Source organism: Rattus norvegicus, chromosome 1 (genome assembly GCF_036323735.1).
Source record: "Rattus norvegicus strain BN/NHsdMcwi chromosome 1, GRCr8, whole genome shotgun sequence".
NCBI lineage: Eukaryota > Metazoa > Chordata > Mammalia > Rodentia > Muridae > Rattus > Rattus norvegicus.
Genome location: NC_086019.1, coordinates 9432566 through 9449652, shown reverse-complemented (window position 1 = coordinate 9449652; position 17087 = coordinate 9432566). Strand labels below are relative to the sequence as shown.

Below are 17087 nucleotides of genomic sequence, written 5' to 3'. Positions count from 1 at the left end.
AATGATCCAGAAACATATGCGAGGAAGCTGAGGCTCGACATTTAGACTCAAAGAGCAAACAAGAAATGCAAACAGAATCAAGTATCCCGGCCCTTCTAACTCATTGTTGTGTGTGTGCATGCGTACGTGTGTCCGTCCATGCGTGTGTGCATGTGTGTGTGTGTGTATAGGATTGTGTCTGTGCACATGTGCATGTATACGTGGAGGCCATGGGTCCGACTCAGGTGTCATTCCTCAGATGTCATCCATTTACAGAACTCAGGGTCTTTTACTGGTCTTGTAGACCATGATGGTTGGCCAATGAGCCCCAGAAATCTGCCTGTCTGTCTGTCCCGGCCTCCCAGGCACTGAAATTATAAGCACTGCCACAGCTATAATTTTTTAATATGAGTTCTGAGGATTGAACCCTCATGTATTGAGACATTCGCAGTAAGCACTTTGCTAAATAAGGTACCCCTCCATTGGCCCTACCTCTACTTTTTCCTCTGGTGGCCCATTATTTATGGACAAGTGTGGACAAAGTACAGTTTCACGCTGTTCATGCACTTAAGTGTTGGGTATCATATAGTGGTACTTTCTCGCTTTGCAAACAAGAACTATTTAACCTTAATAACTAAGTAACGGGTCAGAGCACTTCCGAGTGGGTCATGTTGGTTGGCTCTCCCGTGTTGCGTTTCTCCCTTCCGCATGAAGGATATCCGCGATGCTAGCTAACGTGCTTTTCATTGTGTTGTATCCATAAAGATTGCTCTGAACTTCCCATCACCCTGTGCTTATCTGCCCTTGACAGTTTTACAACCAAAGATGGGCCGGGAAAGGCTGGACCTCAATTGCTGACCCCTGGACAGATGGGAGACTCATTAGAATCCTTCAGTGCCCCAGAGGATGAGGCCCCAAGAGAGTACCAAGCCAATGACTCTGACTCGGATGGACCCATCTTATACACAGATGATGATGATGAAGAAGATGATGATGATGACAGCACTGGAGAAAGTAAGACTATTACCAAGAGGTGGAGGCGTGAGTGATGGACAGAGGGCCACCTACTATGTATGCACTGTCTTCTCTCAAGTTAGAAGAAATGTATCTCTCCTAGTTAGAACTGGTGATGCAAACCTTTAATCCCAGCTAAATGGAAGGATGGAGCAAGTCTATAGGAAATTCAAGGCAAGCCTTGGGTACAGAGTACATTCAAGACTAACCTGGGCAACTTCATGAGACCATGTCTCAAGCTAAAAAGTAAAAACAGGCTTGGAGGATAGCAAATGTCATGGGTTCAGTTCCCCGTACTGCAGGAAAATACAAAATGTACCTGTCCCAAAGTTTAGCTCATGGCAACAGATATTGTTTTTCCAGACGAGGATACTGCATAGGTATCCCTTCATCAATCAGTTAGGCTGAATATTTGCCTTGATACAAACAATCTAAACTTCCTAAGAACAGAGGCTTTTCCCAGGAAAGTCAAAGGTAGGGAATCCTCCGGGACCTGTTCTTGAAGAATGTCGAGGAGGTGGGGATTCCTTAGCCTAGCGGAAGTGTTAGAAAAATTCACTCATTTATAGTGTAGCTTGAAGAGAGGGGAATGAGTCGAGAATGACAAACACTTAGTTGAAGTTCGACCTCCTCACTTGTCCACTATGGCTAAGATAGGAAGACTTCTAGAAAGGAAGAGTCCTAAAGGGGAATGAAGGCTGTGACTAATCAGATGACCGACCGGAACGTGCAGCTACAACCGTGTTTTGTTTTGTTTTGTTTTGTTTTGTTTTGTTTTGTTTTGTTTAGCTCTGCTTTTAACTTAGAAAGAGTATGACTGGGAGGAATTCAGTGTGGGATTGAACTTACAAATGACTAAAAGTGATTGGTCTATTGATGAGTCAATAGAAATCCGTTAGTATCCATCCGATAGCTCCTGTCTGCTGGGAGTTTAAGAAGCCTGGTTGACTGAGGGTTAAAGCATTTGTGTGTATAGCTAGGGCTCTTTGCCAGCAGGAAGCCTGGCCAGGGTGGGAGAAGGGGGAGGAGAGGATGACGAGGATTAACTGTACAGAAAAAGGAGAGAGGGTAAGCTTTTGACTTGAAATAAAGCAAAAGCATTGCACAACCACTGACTTCCACAGCCCACCATATCAGCAGAATAAACGTCGGCTATCACCATCCTAATGATGAGGTGATGCCTCCAAGCTTGTTCATGGTGTCTCTCGGGATTTCTTCTTCCCAGAACATTAAAAAAGAAAAAGAAAAAAGAAATCCTGCAGTTCTTTTTCAAAATGAATTATGTCCAACTCAACCCCCCATCTCCTTTGGACTGATTAGGTTTCCCCTGTTGCATGCAAGCAAAAGATTTGCCCTGGATCCTGTTAAAGCCCAGCCACACGTAACGAAAGCCCCGCTGAGGTGAAAAACCGATGTACCTGTATTTCTGCCCTTTTCAAACCTCAGGTGCATTGGCAAGTAAGATCAGACGAAGGGATACACTCGCCATCAAACTTGGCAACAGACCATCCAAGAAAGAGCTAGAGGACAAAAACATCCTGCAGCGAACGTCTGAAGAAGAAAGGCAGGAGCTGCGACAACAGATCGGAACCAAGCTGGTCAGGTACTTGCTGGGGTGTGAGCGTAGCAGGGAGTGATGCCTGTTCTTCCCACAGTCCCCTACCTGCCTGGGGTCTTGGTACATTCACCAGGCTTAAGTCTCAAACAGTAAACCACTCAGAGAATTCACCCTTTGGTCAGTTGTCCAGTACCTTTCAGATCTCCAAAATCAGATGTCAGTAGACGTTCCTCACCAAGGATCCATTGTGAATACTCAGACTCTCATGGCTGGCTGGTCTCCGTTGCAGCCATTCACTGTGCCGTTGTACAAAAGATGTAATAATATATAAACGCATGACCCAGGGAACTCTTTACTAAAATGCATTTACCACAGAAGGGTGGCATGAAGGGTTTGGCCTGCAGGCCAGAACTTGTCCACCATCCGTTCTAATCTGAGGACTCACTGGGGTTTTTATGTGACAACTATGAGATTCCATCATGTGGGCTGTGAGACAAGAGGACAAACTTGGCCTAGCCTCGTCCTAGTCAGGTAAGCAAGCATAGCCCTCTGTCCATACGTAGCCCTTTAGCTTAGAACGAGTGGGCCATCGGGTATCTCTTCTCCCTCCCCGCTTCCCTCCGGTACTGTAAGGACTTCTGGTTTTGCCACGCATGCCTTCAGAAGTTCGTTTAACTAGACTTTTAAAAAAATGGAGGTTGATTCCTTCACACCAAAGCTCTTATTTCTGATGCCAGCTTAAGCATGCTGTCTCCTGCTGTGTTCTCCCACTTTGCACATGCACCAGGGCATGTCACCGGGAGAAGGGAACCAGACCAGGATGTAAAGATGGGAGGAAGTGGCTGCCCTTGTTTAGAGGCTTCTAGGCTCCCGTGGGAAGGTCTTTACCAGGGCTATTCTCCACAGGGAAAGAATCCCCAAAGGCCTTTCTCTGCCAAAAGGGTGACTTTTAGTGACAGCAGCTGTGGCTCCTATCTGAAGGGAAGGGTCACCCTCCTGAGGAATCCTGAAGGAGGCCTGGGAATCCCCAGCACTTGCAACTCCCTCCAGGACTCCACAAGTTTTGAGCAGATTGCCAAAGGTCTTCCCACTGAAGTGTTTTCACCTCGGCCCTAAGCCTTGACCATTTCCTGCCTCAGGAAGGAGCTAGCAGAAGTCAAAGGAACTTCATGTCAAATTTGTCTTCTTAAGAAGCACAACCAGGGGCCTCTCTGGGGCCTGGGGGAGAGAAAGGGGACGGCTGGAAACTGTGCAGTTTCTTTGTAGCAGAACCAGGGTAGGCTCACTGTTTGTCACTGATGGATTTCTTATATACCATCCCCTCTACACGACATGCAGGAAAACATGTGACAAATGTGTCTTATTATCTTATTGCCTTTGTGTTCGGCTGTGAAAAATTTTAATCGCTGAATAACAATGCATATAAAATGATAGCAAAATGAGATAAACTCCTTAAAAGCAAGGAATATTAGCACAGTTTATCATAGTAAATGTTTTTCTAATCGCTCACTTGGTAAAGAAGTGCTTGCTGTGCAAGCATGGGGACCTGGGTTCCATCTTCGACACCCAGGTAAAAATTGTATTATATTGCAAAAGCCTGAAACAAACCAAAACTGAAGGCTTTATAAATTACGCTAAATAGGTTAGCACCCTAAGTGAAACCTAAAATCATTTCTAAATGAGCAAAGTTCCCCTGCTTTTTTTAATACTAAAGTATTATCTATCAGTCATGGTTCTCTGTAATGGGAAAAAATATAAATTATAGGACCAAAATGCTATTACTTAGTTTATGCCTAAAAAAAAAAAGCTGAGAAAACAAAACTGCTACATAATAACTTCTGCAAGTTCAAAAAAAAAAATCTAAGGTTCATCAGTCAGCATCAGCATCACAGTAACATTGTCGCTGGCACGGAAGAGGGGAATACAGCTGGTGGGAGAGGTGGCAGCCACTTTAAATAACCAGCTCTTTCTTTAACCTGAGGCTCAAAACACTTCCTGTGCAGACAACCGCCATGCATGGGATGAATTTAGAGAGACAGCAAACATTGTAGCAGTGAGAAAACTTCATCAAGCAGGCTGGTCAGCTGTGCGGCCAGCAAGAAGTTTGAAGGAAGAAAGCACATGTCCTGGATAGAATCAGAACACTTGATGGTGTTTTGATTTTATCATTGGAAACTAGACAAGTTATCACTCTTACAACAGGACCCCTCCGTGGCACATTCCAAAGATGTTTGAGGCTTGATATCCTTAAGATATGCTTAATAGTGAGGGGGGACTACTAGTCAGTCAGCAAGTCTGGGCTAGGGTGGAGCCCATTAGTAAAGCACCAGGTTACCAAATGTAAGACCCTAGGTTTGAGTCATAAGCACCGCAAACAAATGAATGAATGCATGCGTGCCTGAAAGGATTAATTAATTAGTTAATTAGTTAATTAATTAATAGGATGTGGACATATTTAGAGCTGCAAAACAAAAAACCCCAAACTATTGACAGAAATATATCTACAACAAGATAGGAGATGCCTTCTGTTTGATGCCACTCATAAAACAAAGTTCTTATATCTAAGGCTTTTACTACCTGGACCACAAGCATTCCAGTGATGTTACATGCGCACTTTCAACTTAAATTTCATGCACGTATTAAACTAGCAGAGTACAACCAAAAATTAAACCTGAGTTTGCTGCAAACCAGCATACATCGTCCTTGGTTGATATTTTTGAAGCAGTCTAACGCCACAATAAAATAACCATAAAGCTATTTCTTTGCATAATCATTCCATCTCGGAGGCACGCGTGAGAAAGGGGAGGAGCTACGATAATTCTTTAAAGGGGGCCATAGGAAGATATGAACGATGAGGCCGTTTATAACAGTGGCAAATCAAAACAGACCCAGTGGACAAAACCAGGGCACCAATATAGAAAGAAAGAGGTTAAAGAACAGCCAAAACAAAATATATCAAAAACAGCAGTGCAGGAAGGACATCAGTCTTCTGCCTGTTTCATCAAGGATTCCTTGGATGGAGATGGGGCCCAGACTCCCTAGGGAACTGCAGGAAGTGAAGTATGGGTATAGATCAGAATGGATGGAGACCATGTCTAACCATCCACTGTGGGTACCACCTGTATTTTGTGAGCTAGGATCCCAGCGACGCCCACCAAATACTTAATCTCTTCGTTAAGCACACACATGATCTGTAGCTTTAATATCTTTCAACGCAGTAAGGTTTGTTCTTCGTAGCGTGTAAATGTTAAAGAATTGTTTTTCAGTGAGCACAGCACACCTTATCTGTCCTGCTCAAGATTTTACCCACAACTAGAACTCCGACAAACACATTTAGGTCAGGTGCAACTTGACTCCAGCGTCTGCTCATGTTTTACTTGAACCTCGTTTGTTCACCTCTTTCTTCGTCTTCAAGCCGGGAACCAGGAACTACCTCGTTGGATTGTTTTAATGATTCCAGCACAGTAAGCTTCTAGCACAATACCAGAAACTTTGAGAGTAGGAACAAAAGGTAGATGTGGCTATCCTCATGGTTGTCTGTGCTTACAACAGCCAAGTCTTCTTCTACATACTCTCACGTGTGGATAAAGAACTCAGAGACTTCATTCTTCATTCAAGACAACCGTCAAGTTCCTGTTTTAATCAACTATAGAACTTTTTAAATTCTTTTAAAATTTACTTTGTATCAAATTTGTTATGAACATATATTAGGTAGCACAAATCTTCACAAATCACCTCCAGTCACATGTTCAAAAACCTGGGTGGTCATTCTTTTTTTTTTTTTTTCTCTCCATTAATTGTTTATCCATTTTACATCCTGATCATTGCTCCCCTCCTGGTCCTTCCTCACAGAGTTCCTCCCCCATCCCTCCCTCTCCTCTGAGAGAGTGGGCACCTCCTGGGGACACACACTGGTCCCCTACCCCTACCCCTGCCTCCGCCCCCCCCCCCCCCGACACATCAAGTCTCTGGGGGCTAGGCACAGACAGGCAATAGCTTTAGGGATAGCCCCTGCTCCAGTTGTTGGGGGACCCACATGGAGACCAAGCTGCACATCTGCTATGTATGTGCTGGGGGGACTTCAGTCCGGCCCGTGTACGCTCTTTGGTTGGTGAAGGTAGGAAAGGAAAAGAAAACATCCCAGAGGAAGGGCATCCCATCGGTAAGAGAGCTAGCACACCTGGGCATGACAGACTCCAGTACCCTGGCAGTGCACACTCATTCGTAGCACACGGTATGGTCCTGGCATAGACTCCAGCTGCATGGCTACGGTTGCTTCCCGGGGTCTTTTGTGGATTCCGTAAGTCGTTTTAATTTCAAAGTAGTCCCGGTGGAAATCTAATTCCAAGGGAAATTTGAGCAAGCGCCAGATGATCACTGGTTTGACATGTGCCTACCATGGAGAGCTTGGTAGGTCTAGAAGATAGTACATTCAAGTCAACCACCCTTGTGTATGTCCACCATCATTCAATTCAAGTCAACCGCCCTTGTGTACATCCACCATCATTCAATTCAAGTCAACCGCCCTTGTGTACGTCCACCATCATTTACACAAATCCAGAGCACATTCCGGGGAAACCTTTCACTACGACTAGCAAGAAATTAATCATGTACGCAAGACCCAGAACAAAGTTATAAGGAATTTCAGCTCTCATGTAAAGCAGTTAGCTGCTAATCCTGGATGAGCCTGGCTTATCTCAGCAGCAGGGAAGAGGGAGCCACGTAGCTTAAGATAACTTGTGGGGCCCGACACAGGATTTCCCTTCAAACCCTGAGCAGCATAGATTGAGCAACTCATAAATAACGTCGGAGTGAACTTTGCAACGGCAGCTGATTTGAGACACCAGTGCCCTGTACATTAATTAAGTAAGCTATCGGTTAAGCTGCTCTAACATGCCGGGGATCCAGAAGGTCAAGCAATGATTCCTTTCTTACTGGGCAGTCTGGAGGGAGCTGGGCCACCCAGCATGATGGAGTTTCTCCTTCTCTCTCCTCAGAGGCCTAACAGCCAGACTCCTGCTTTATTAATCTCTTACGTCCCTGGCTGATCTCATCTGGAAGATCAAAGCTAGCTCATAACGCCACGTTCGAGTGTAGCCTGTGCAAGAGGGACCACACACTTGTCTGTGTTGAGTGGGGGCAAACAACTTTAAAAGTACTCTCTGCTCGTGTCCCATCTGAAGAAATCAGTCACACCCCACACCTTACTGCCAGGGAAGCCATGATCTGTAGGCATGTGCCCAACCAAAGTCACATGCCTGTCTTTCGAGGATGAGGGAAGGGGAGATAGTTGGAAGTCTAAGCCACTCCCGACGGTGTCCGAGCTGATGGAAGGGAGAGATTTATCTCACAGGCTTAAATTTTTAGGTTTATTTCTTAAGATATGATGAAGTGTAGCTTCACTGTTTTGTCTTCCACAGGACAGGCCTCGTTTGTAGCTTGAGGTGTATCCATTTTGTAACCTGTAGTGTATATTCTCCATTTCGTTCTTGTAGGAGACTCAGCCAGAGGCCAACCACTGAAGAATTAGAGCAGAGAAACATCTTAAAACGTGAGTATCTCATGCCACACTGTGATCCCTCAATCAATAGTACACTATGATCAATAACAAGGTGCCCCGGAGACAGCCTGTCCAACAGGAGGGAAATGTGACTCACGGCTACCTGAAATGACCTGTGGATGTCACATATGTAAGTTAGATGCTTACATATCTAAAAAAATAATTTTTCTTGGCTTTCATATTTCATTTTATGGCTTTAAGCCTGGTGTTCCCTAAAGTGGAACCCTCCTCATAGTAATTACACTTGAGAAAGAAATGTATCCCATGTATTCTTCTGCTCAAATATTAAAGCAAATGCTCCAGTCTACTCAAATAACTGCCAGAGAAGGGATCCACAAGGAAATCAATCAAACATCCCTATATTGTTATGAATAATACAGCGTGTTGCTAGGTTGAGCAAATGTCCCGATTTAAAATTATGGCGAGAGGGAATTTTGCAAGGCATTTCATTTTCCTCTGTTGTGATAACTCCTCTTCTTTCCTGAATTCTTTGTGGTTTCTTGAAACCTAAAGAGCTCTCCATTCATTCCCTCACTCTGTTTTTCCACTCTGATTGCTGGTGGCTAAGTGTGGGAGATCCCACTAGAAACACAGTCTGCCCTGCCGTCCTCGAAGGACGGCCACTAACTTTGGCGAGTTTAAAGGCAGAGTCCGGCTGAACACCTAGATGTTAAGCTAGCTCCAAAGGAGCCTTTTATTTTGTGAAGTCTCAAAGGATGGCTATACTCAGAACCCCAGCAGCACTACAACAGCAGTAAGCCCCTGGCGTAGGAACATCCTTTTCAACCTAGCTGGCAGAGAACAGTCAGCCTGCTGGATGACCCCACACTCCAGTGTGAGTTATTTTCTTTTCTAAGGGAAAGAAAGGTTTCTGTACTATATGTATAGGACTGTTGCCATAACCGAAACAGCCCAACGATGAACACTCACCAGTACAAGAAGGACCAACCACCTAGTCCACGGTATCTCTCTCCTGCTGTGCTTTTGCTGGTTATTTATTCGCAAGCATGGTTTGAATAGATCCCATCCGAGTGCCTACTAAACGTGCAGAAAGACAAAATGGTTGTGGCTACAAAAGGAGGGTGTGTTTTCACTTCCGAGGCATCTAATGTTGACAGGAAAACAAACCCCATGGGTGTCGATGTTTTCTCTGATGAATTCCCGGGACATACTCAGTAAGTTAAGCTTTTAAGCTCAAAGTTGGACTGGGAGCTCCTGTGCACACAGAGGGTATGTCTTACTGGATGTCTGATGAGATACTTTGAAAAGAGGGCCTTGCAAATTCTGGGTAAGTCAGTCCTTTGGGATGGATGTGCCAAGCCACAGTGGAGTTTTAGTTATTTGAGGAACTCTTTCATGGATCCGGAAATTTATTGCATGTTGATCTTAAATGTTGTGTTGGCTTTTGTACCCTCTGTTTTCCTGGAGGTTCGGGAAAGATTGAAGGACCAAAGTCAACTTCGTCTTGACTCTAGCCCTGTTTTACTTCCTTCTAAGTTCGTGTTGATTCTGGAAACGGGAGGTCCATTTCCAGTCTGGAGAGGCAGATAACTGGCTCCCGATCCCCTGACGCAGGCCAAGGGAAGCAGGCAGAACCGGGGAGGCTCTTTCCACTGAGCGTAGCCCACAAACACCTCGTCCGACCCTCTTGCCTCCGCACTCTTCTATATTTCCCTCTTCCTGCTCAGACTTTGCATCCCCCAGCTTCTTGTTCAAAAGTAGCAAGGATATCTAAATGGAGAAACCAGAAAACTCTGTGATACGGTATCGTTTTTAAGATCCTCTGTTGGGGGCCGAGAAAGTGATCCAAAACACAAAGTAATCAACAGGTTCTTTAACCCAGGCCCACCGCTTTCATAGCCATGGCTGAGGTGACAATAAATGGCAGCAGCTACTCTGTAAGGACATGGAGCAAACCCGATGTCTCGGTATCATGTCCCTTACCTTTGCCAACCAGAGAAGTCAACTCTGGCTGGTCAAGAAAAGTGCTATGTTCTCCTCCATACCGGACCTGAGACAAAATGCACCGCTCTTGTGTTCCACTGGGAGTGTCATTTCAGATGTATTTTCCATAACCCAGGCCACTGAGTTCTGGATCTTTTCATTCAACAACTAACTGTGAATGTTTTTAAACCTACAAAAAAAAAATGGTGAAATTTTACAGAGAACAGTTCACCACATGTCTGCCATCCATATTCTACTATTGACCGCCTTATTCGTCATATACCCATTGATTTAGGTTTCTAACATATATAAATACATGTGTGTTGATAAATACATATACATACATTTCAAAAGCTTATAAATTCGTTTCCATTTGTTGAAAATACAGAAATGTATGTTAATATATCATATGTATGTACTTCAAAAGCTTATGAATACATTTTCGTCTGTTCAAAATAACCTTTTGTGGAGTCAATAAGATGGCCCAGCAGGTTAAGGCACTGCCACCCAGTCTGACAACTTGAATACAATACAATCCCCAGGACCCACATGATCCACTGCCACAACTTTTCCTCTGACCTCCACATGTGTGCAGTGGCCGTGTGCTTGTGGACACAAACGCACAATAAATAAATAAAATTTTTAAGTAAAGTGAAGCAAGACACAACAAAAAGCCACCCACATAGAAACACGTAGAGGAGCAAAAAGATAAACAGAACCACAGAGAACGTGTGTGGAAGCCCAGTTCATTTTATCCCAGTCAGTGGCTCAACAGATCACTGCTACCCCGGTTGTTAGTTTTGCCCCCTTTTTCCTTGGTGGAAACCCTTCAGGCCATCCTAATGCCCCAGACAGTTTACAACACACAGTACAGTTCATCTGCTAATTAATCAACAGGGAGAGGAAATGATGAGCCTTAAATGGACGCCTCACTGAATATTTAAAGTACCAACTTCAGGGTATACCCTTGATCCTGTACCACTCTGCAAAGACTCAGAGGCTACTCCATGGCATCCACCACCGCCCCTCACCCACTTTAAAACTATCCCATCAAACATGGGAAATATGAAAAGCCAGTTCCTGGTGTCAGGGAAGAATTCCCAGCTCGTAAAATTCTGTTTACTTAATCGCTTAACTGCAATCAGCTCTTCCCTTAGACGTCACGGGCTGTCACCTTGTTGTACAACATCCTTAAATGGTAAAACTAATATTCCCTTCAAAGAAATGACCTTTTACATAAGGAATGAAAACCTTTGGGATGTTGGGGGGGTATGGGGTGGGGAGTGGGGGAGTGGGTGTTTGAAAAAATGCCTTTAGGAAATGAAGCTTGGGAAGTGGGGCCCTGGAGGGACGGCTTAGCAGTTGAGAGCACTTGGTGCTCTTGCAGAAGACCCAGGTTCAATTCCCATCGTTCTCATGGCCCCTCACAGTCGTCTTCTACTTCAGACCCATGACATTCAATGCCCTGTTTGGACCCTAGTGGACACCAAACCTATGTAAGGTGTACAAACACAGAATGTAGGCAAAACACTCCTGAAGCAAAATGAATACATTTGATTTTTTAAAAAGGAGTAGCTTTTACGAAAACAGAAAAATGAAGCATGGGGAGCATACGGGAAGAAGTGAGTAAAAATAGATTTAAGGGTTATATTTTCCTTTTAAATACAGTTCTTGCCCCGTAAAGCTCTGACTTTAATAACATTAACGAGAAGTTTGGAATTGGTCTCGGATGTATAATAATATACAGTTCCCAAGCTCCATTCAGTCGACGTTAGTTGGCCATTTGTGCACATTTTAAGGATAGAGAGAGACTTGCTTGCGAAGCAATCAGCAAAGCTTACAGTTCATTCATAAAAATTCTGAGGTAGAACCAAATTAATTTGATGAAGGAACTTGAAGTGTCTCTTGTCTGAAGGGTGATTTCTGTTTGTATTTCTGGGTGTAATGACGAGGTTCATCTTCCTCCTTGTAAATTAAAAGATGAACTCCAGAAGAATACAGAAAGCCCATTTGTCCAGAGAAGAAGAAAAAATTTACAGAAAATTTGGTGGGGTCAATGAGCAAAAACCTCGAGTTCCTGATCACATTCAATACTAACAGTTTACTCGGGACAGCATCAACCTTCAGGGTGAAAAGTCCACTTCCAATGCTGGGTGTACATAATGGAATGGACGTGTTTACCATCTCGGTACTGGTGCGGCAGAGACAGATGGAGTCCTGGGGCTCTCTGCCTAGACACCCCAGTCTAGTCAGTGACCCTCGAGTCTTTGTGAGAAAAACTGTCTTAAAAACCAAGATAGATAGCAGTAAATGATGACATTCAAGGTCCTCAGACCTGTACACAACACACACACACACACCATACACATGCCACACACATGCCACACACACACCACACAGCACACACACACACATGCCACACACACATGCCACACACACACCACACAGCACACACACACCACACAGCACACACACACACAAACACACACACATGCCACACACACACCACACAGCACACACACACACAAACACACACACATGCCACACACACACCACACAGCACACACACACACAAACACACATGCCACACACACCACAAACACACACACACCCTCCCCACACACACCCTCACCACACACAAACATGCCACACACACCACAAATACACACCACACACACACGCCACATACACTCACCACACACACACACACAAACACACACACATGCCACATATACTCACCACACACACACACACCACACACACACACCATACACGCACACACACAGCACACACACACACATGCCACACACACATGCCACACACACACCACACATCACACACACACAAACACACACACATGCCACATATACTCACCACACACACACACACACCACACACACACCACACACGCACACACGCACACATACACGCACGCTCGCACGCACTCCTAGATATGTTAAATAAAGCCTTTACATAGAAGAGAATTTTCCTGAAGCTTTCAGTTCATCCCTTCCATAGTGCAGTCTTCCTTCATTAGAATCCCTAGAATATAAACCTTGACGTGTATTTTACTATGAAGTAAAATCATTGCCTTACTTAACACAGAGGAGATACAAGAAGCAACAGACAGAAGCTCTTCAAATATGCATGCCATAAATCCTGAAAGCTCTATTTCTTTTAAAATTCTCAATATTTTTTTTTTTTTGCAATCCCATCTGTTTTGACTGCACGGAATTGCACTGCTTGATGAAGCACTAGCGAAAAAGACGACTTTGGAAAGTTAAAGTCACAAGAAAATAAATAATTCCCACCCACAGTACAACATAACCCCATTCAGAACATTGGCTAGAAAGCCAAGTCCCAAGGAATGCTTACATTTTGCTTCTATGGAAACATAGGAGGACAAACCAAATATTTTGGTTGGGTTTGAATGGAAGTCAGCAGCTCGGACGTGCACTGGATGGTTCTGATTTGTTCTTTTCAGTGTGTCCCGGATTTTTGCCCATGGAGGACAGATCCAGAAGTGAATTTTTATCTGAACTCTGGTAGATTGTACTTCTAAAACCCTGAGGTGGTCAGCAATAGTATGGACATAGAACAAGAAATCTGGAGGTAAAGGGGGTTTAAAATCAGTGAAAAGCTTACCAGTTCCATTAGGAAGGAAGATACCATTACGTATATTATATGCACGTGTATAGCATGCGTATAAGCATTCCTTCTGAAAAACCTCCGGGTGCCTTTCTAAGGTGGTGGCACGTTTGATAAGCGTTTGCCAGACCTGAGCGATTGTTCCTGGTAGACTTTTCCAGTTCTACGATCAACCCTAGTAACTGTCCTTATGCCTCCCCTGAGCGATTGTTCCTGGTAGAGCCTACGGTTATCCCTAGTAACTGTCCTTTTGCCTCCCCTGACAAACAGAAAAGAATGAAGAAGAGGAGCAGGAAGCAAAAATGGAACTCAAACGGAGGCTCAGCCGGAAGGTGATGATGTCATGACTGCTAATGAGCATGCGTGTTCTGGGAGACGGTTTATTTCTGTTAGATGCAAACGCACTCTGCCCTCGTGAGCGGGATGTTTGGGGATGGTTGCTCCCCCAACTTCACCACACGATTCAAGTCATTCGAACCAGTGTGGGAATCGGTTACTTTCCCATTTGGGTGCTGCGTTCACTTTGAGAAATTAACGAAGCTTGTACCTTGCATTCGGTGATTGTGAAATATGTGTATTCTGAGTGGAAAAAAAAAAAAGAGTTTAAATACCAAAGGGGACAGGAAAGGAAAGTGTCACACACAAATCTTCCACTTAGAGAGCCAACATTAACGTTCTCACATATTTTTATGTCTTTAATTGGATTTTTGAGTGTTCACGCTTTCCATTTAGTCTTGGAAATACTAAATTAGCATTTTGGTGACTGCTAACAATTTGTCACTGTCCTGTAGCAGACCTGGGTGAGTAACTTATTGAGTGAATTTGACCACGGTGTTACCAAAATTGACAAATGGCTTATCACTGGAACTCAGGCCGTCGCTCCCACTTGTTTACAGAGATACAAACCTGATCCCAGGACCACGGCTCCTTTTTTCCCTTGTGCTAAAAATAACCGTCTTTGGAGAGCGTGAGCGCTATCTCGGAATTTATATCCCACTGTACATCCGTCTAATGGTCTCTCAGCTATGCCGTCCATCCCTGGAGAGGGGCACGGTGACACCATAGTTGAATGTGTGCCCTGGCTCACAAGGTTGAGCACTGGCTGGAGAGTTCGGAGCAAAAGTATCCCAAGATAGGTCTGGGTTCCTTTCAAGTGTCAGAATTACCCCAAGCTTATTCTTGGTGCCTGTGAAAGGAGAACTAGAGGAAAGCAAGGACCCCCGGGGCTGGCCAGATTACACAGATACATTTGAGTGGTGCAGAGGACTCAGGAAGGAAGCCCCGTGAGCAGAAGAGTCAGAACACACACAGGAGTGTCATCCAGGAAGCCTCCCTCATCTGCCTGTCTCCCCAGGAAGGCCATGCTGGAGCTTCGCTTTTCTCTGGGCCACAGCTACAGAGAAACACTGCATTTCTCCATGTGCCCAGAGTCGAGACTCATTTCCATTTGCTGGGAGGTCCATAGCTTTTGCCTTAATCCGTCAACTGCCACCCCAGTGACCCTAGAGCTGTGTCACTGATGGGTGTTTGTCACCATGTATTGCTATGTCAGAGGTGATAGGCAAGCCTTGATCTCGGCGCCAGATGTGTTGTAGGGAACTGAACGGCGACGCAGACAGTTAGCAAAGGCTGACCTAGCTAGCACTGGTGATTTTCTAGTCAAGAAAAATGAGGGCACACTGCTTTCTGGGTCTCATTACGAATTCCCAAGATGCCGTTGCTTCTCTTTTAATACCTGAAAGTGACCTTAACTTTGAAGTGTTCCAGACAGAAAACTTGCCACCTAGAGGCCGTAAAACCGTGTGACTGATCTCTGTCTTCCCCCCCTACCCTCCTGCAGCTCAGCCTAAGACCTACTGTGGCAGAGCTACAAGCCCGAAGAATCCTGCGGTTTAATGAGTATGTGGAAGTCACAGATTCCCCGGACTACGACAGACGTGCGGACAAGCCCTGGGCCAGGTTGACACCTGCGGACAAGGCAAGGATCTCACAGGGGCCTTTTGTACCTCCAAACTCTGCATCCTCATCCCACTCCTACCCGTCTGAGCGCCTCTCTCTCTCTGAACACCTGCATGCTTCTAGGTCACGTGGAGGAATAGCGGCCCGGTTCTTTCAAACGGATCTCAGGGAAAAGCTAGTCCTTAGCTGCCACGTAGCCAGTCCCTATTCGAGCATCTTACAAGAAGTCTGTTTGTTGTAATTACTCTCCTGTCGGCTCTGGGCTTCCATTGGTCTTCCTCCTTCAGTGACTTCAAGCTAACACTGCTGCAGCCAGCCACCCCTAAGCTTAGTGGTGAAGAGTAGAGGACAGTTTTGTTGCAACTTATAGATCCCGTAGGTCGGAATACAGTCAAGCGTCATCTGGACAATTCTGCTTTCCCTGAGGTTGACCAGGGTCATTCAGCGTTATCCCCCTGGTGACCAGGCTACCCCCAAAGATCTAGAATTGTCTCTCCAACACGTTTTGTGTTTCGGTTGCCGTGGCTCACATGTGGAACATAGCCCGGCTGCCTCTTCACCGCAAGTCACCAGACCTCTTCCCTTGGAGCAGGTGTCTGTCCCAGGAGAGCACAGAGAAAGCTGCTTGGCCTTTTCCAGTCAGCTTTGGAAGTCACTGGGCTGTAGGCCCACCTCATTCCATTAGTTCCAGGCAAACCACAAGGCTAGTTCAGAACCAAGGAGACGGGGATAGATAAGTCCGCCTCTTGATGGGGGAGCAGTGAGGTCAGGTTGTGAGGACTGAAGGTGTTATCTTAGCCAGCTTAGAAAAGCACAGTTTGCTACACCCATTAGCAGCCACCTGATTATTTAAATGCTAACCTTTAGACAGGCCACGTAAGCAGTGACATCCACAGACTGTGGAATGCACAAGACAGCAGTCTAAATGACCAACCACCCTTATGTGTAAATGCAGTTGGCCATTCCCCGGAGCAGCCCCTTACTTAACTTTGTCCTGTTGTAAGAAGCAGAACTCATCCATCTCCAGCTATAGTGGGTCGAGATTGCTCTTTTTAAGACCATTTGAACTGAGAGTAAGACCGGCTTCCATCCCGGGCTTGCTGGGCCTGGTCAGGTTTTCTTCTGCAAGCATGTTTCTGTTCTGAGGTACTCTGAAGAAACAGAATTCCAAGATCTCCCTTGACCCTAGCACCCAGGCTCCAGGGCAGAGCCAGAGTCCCTTCTGACTTACAGGAGAGGCTCACTCTCTCCCTCAGAAATCTCACATATTTATCCTGAGGCGAGTCAAGGTCTAAAGGACAACATTTTAGGGCTGTCTTATTATTGTGTCTGTGCTCTCTGGGGAAAAGAAAATGTGTTTTCCAAAAGTAAGAATTTTAGACAAAAAAAAAAAGAGTATACTTTTAAAGGTAGAAATTAGAGAAC

General features: G+C 45.0%; 1 protein-coding gene across 16 annotated transcripts in view; it reads left to right on the top strand.

Annotated features, from left to right (window-relative positions):
* Phactr2 (phosphatase and actin regulator 2) overlaps positions 1-17087 on the top strand; it is a 269237-nt gene that overhangs the window by 230996 nt on the left and 21154 nt on the right. For all 16 annotated transcript variants that reach the window (XM_017589103.3, XM_017589101.3, XM_017589098.3 and 13 more), the window contains 5 exons: positions 791-993; positions 2440-2596; positions 8047-8102; positions 13974-14035; positions 15544-15681. In XM_017589103.3, coding sequence (XP_017444592.1) covers positions 791-993; positions 2440-2596; positions 8047-8102; positions 13974-14035; positions 15544-15681 — 616 coding nt within the window. The remainder of the gene's footprint in view (positions 1-790; positions 994-2439; positions 2597-8046; positions 8103-13973; positions 14036-15543; positions 15682-17087) is intronic.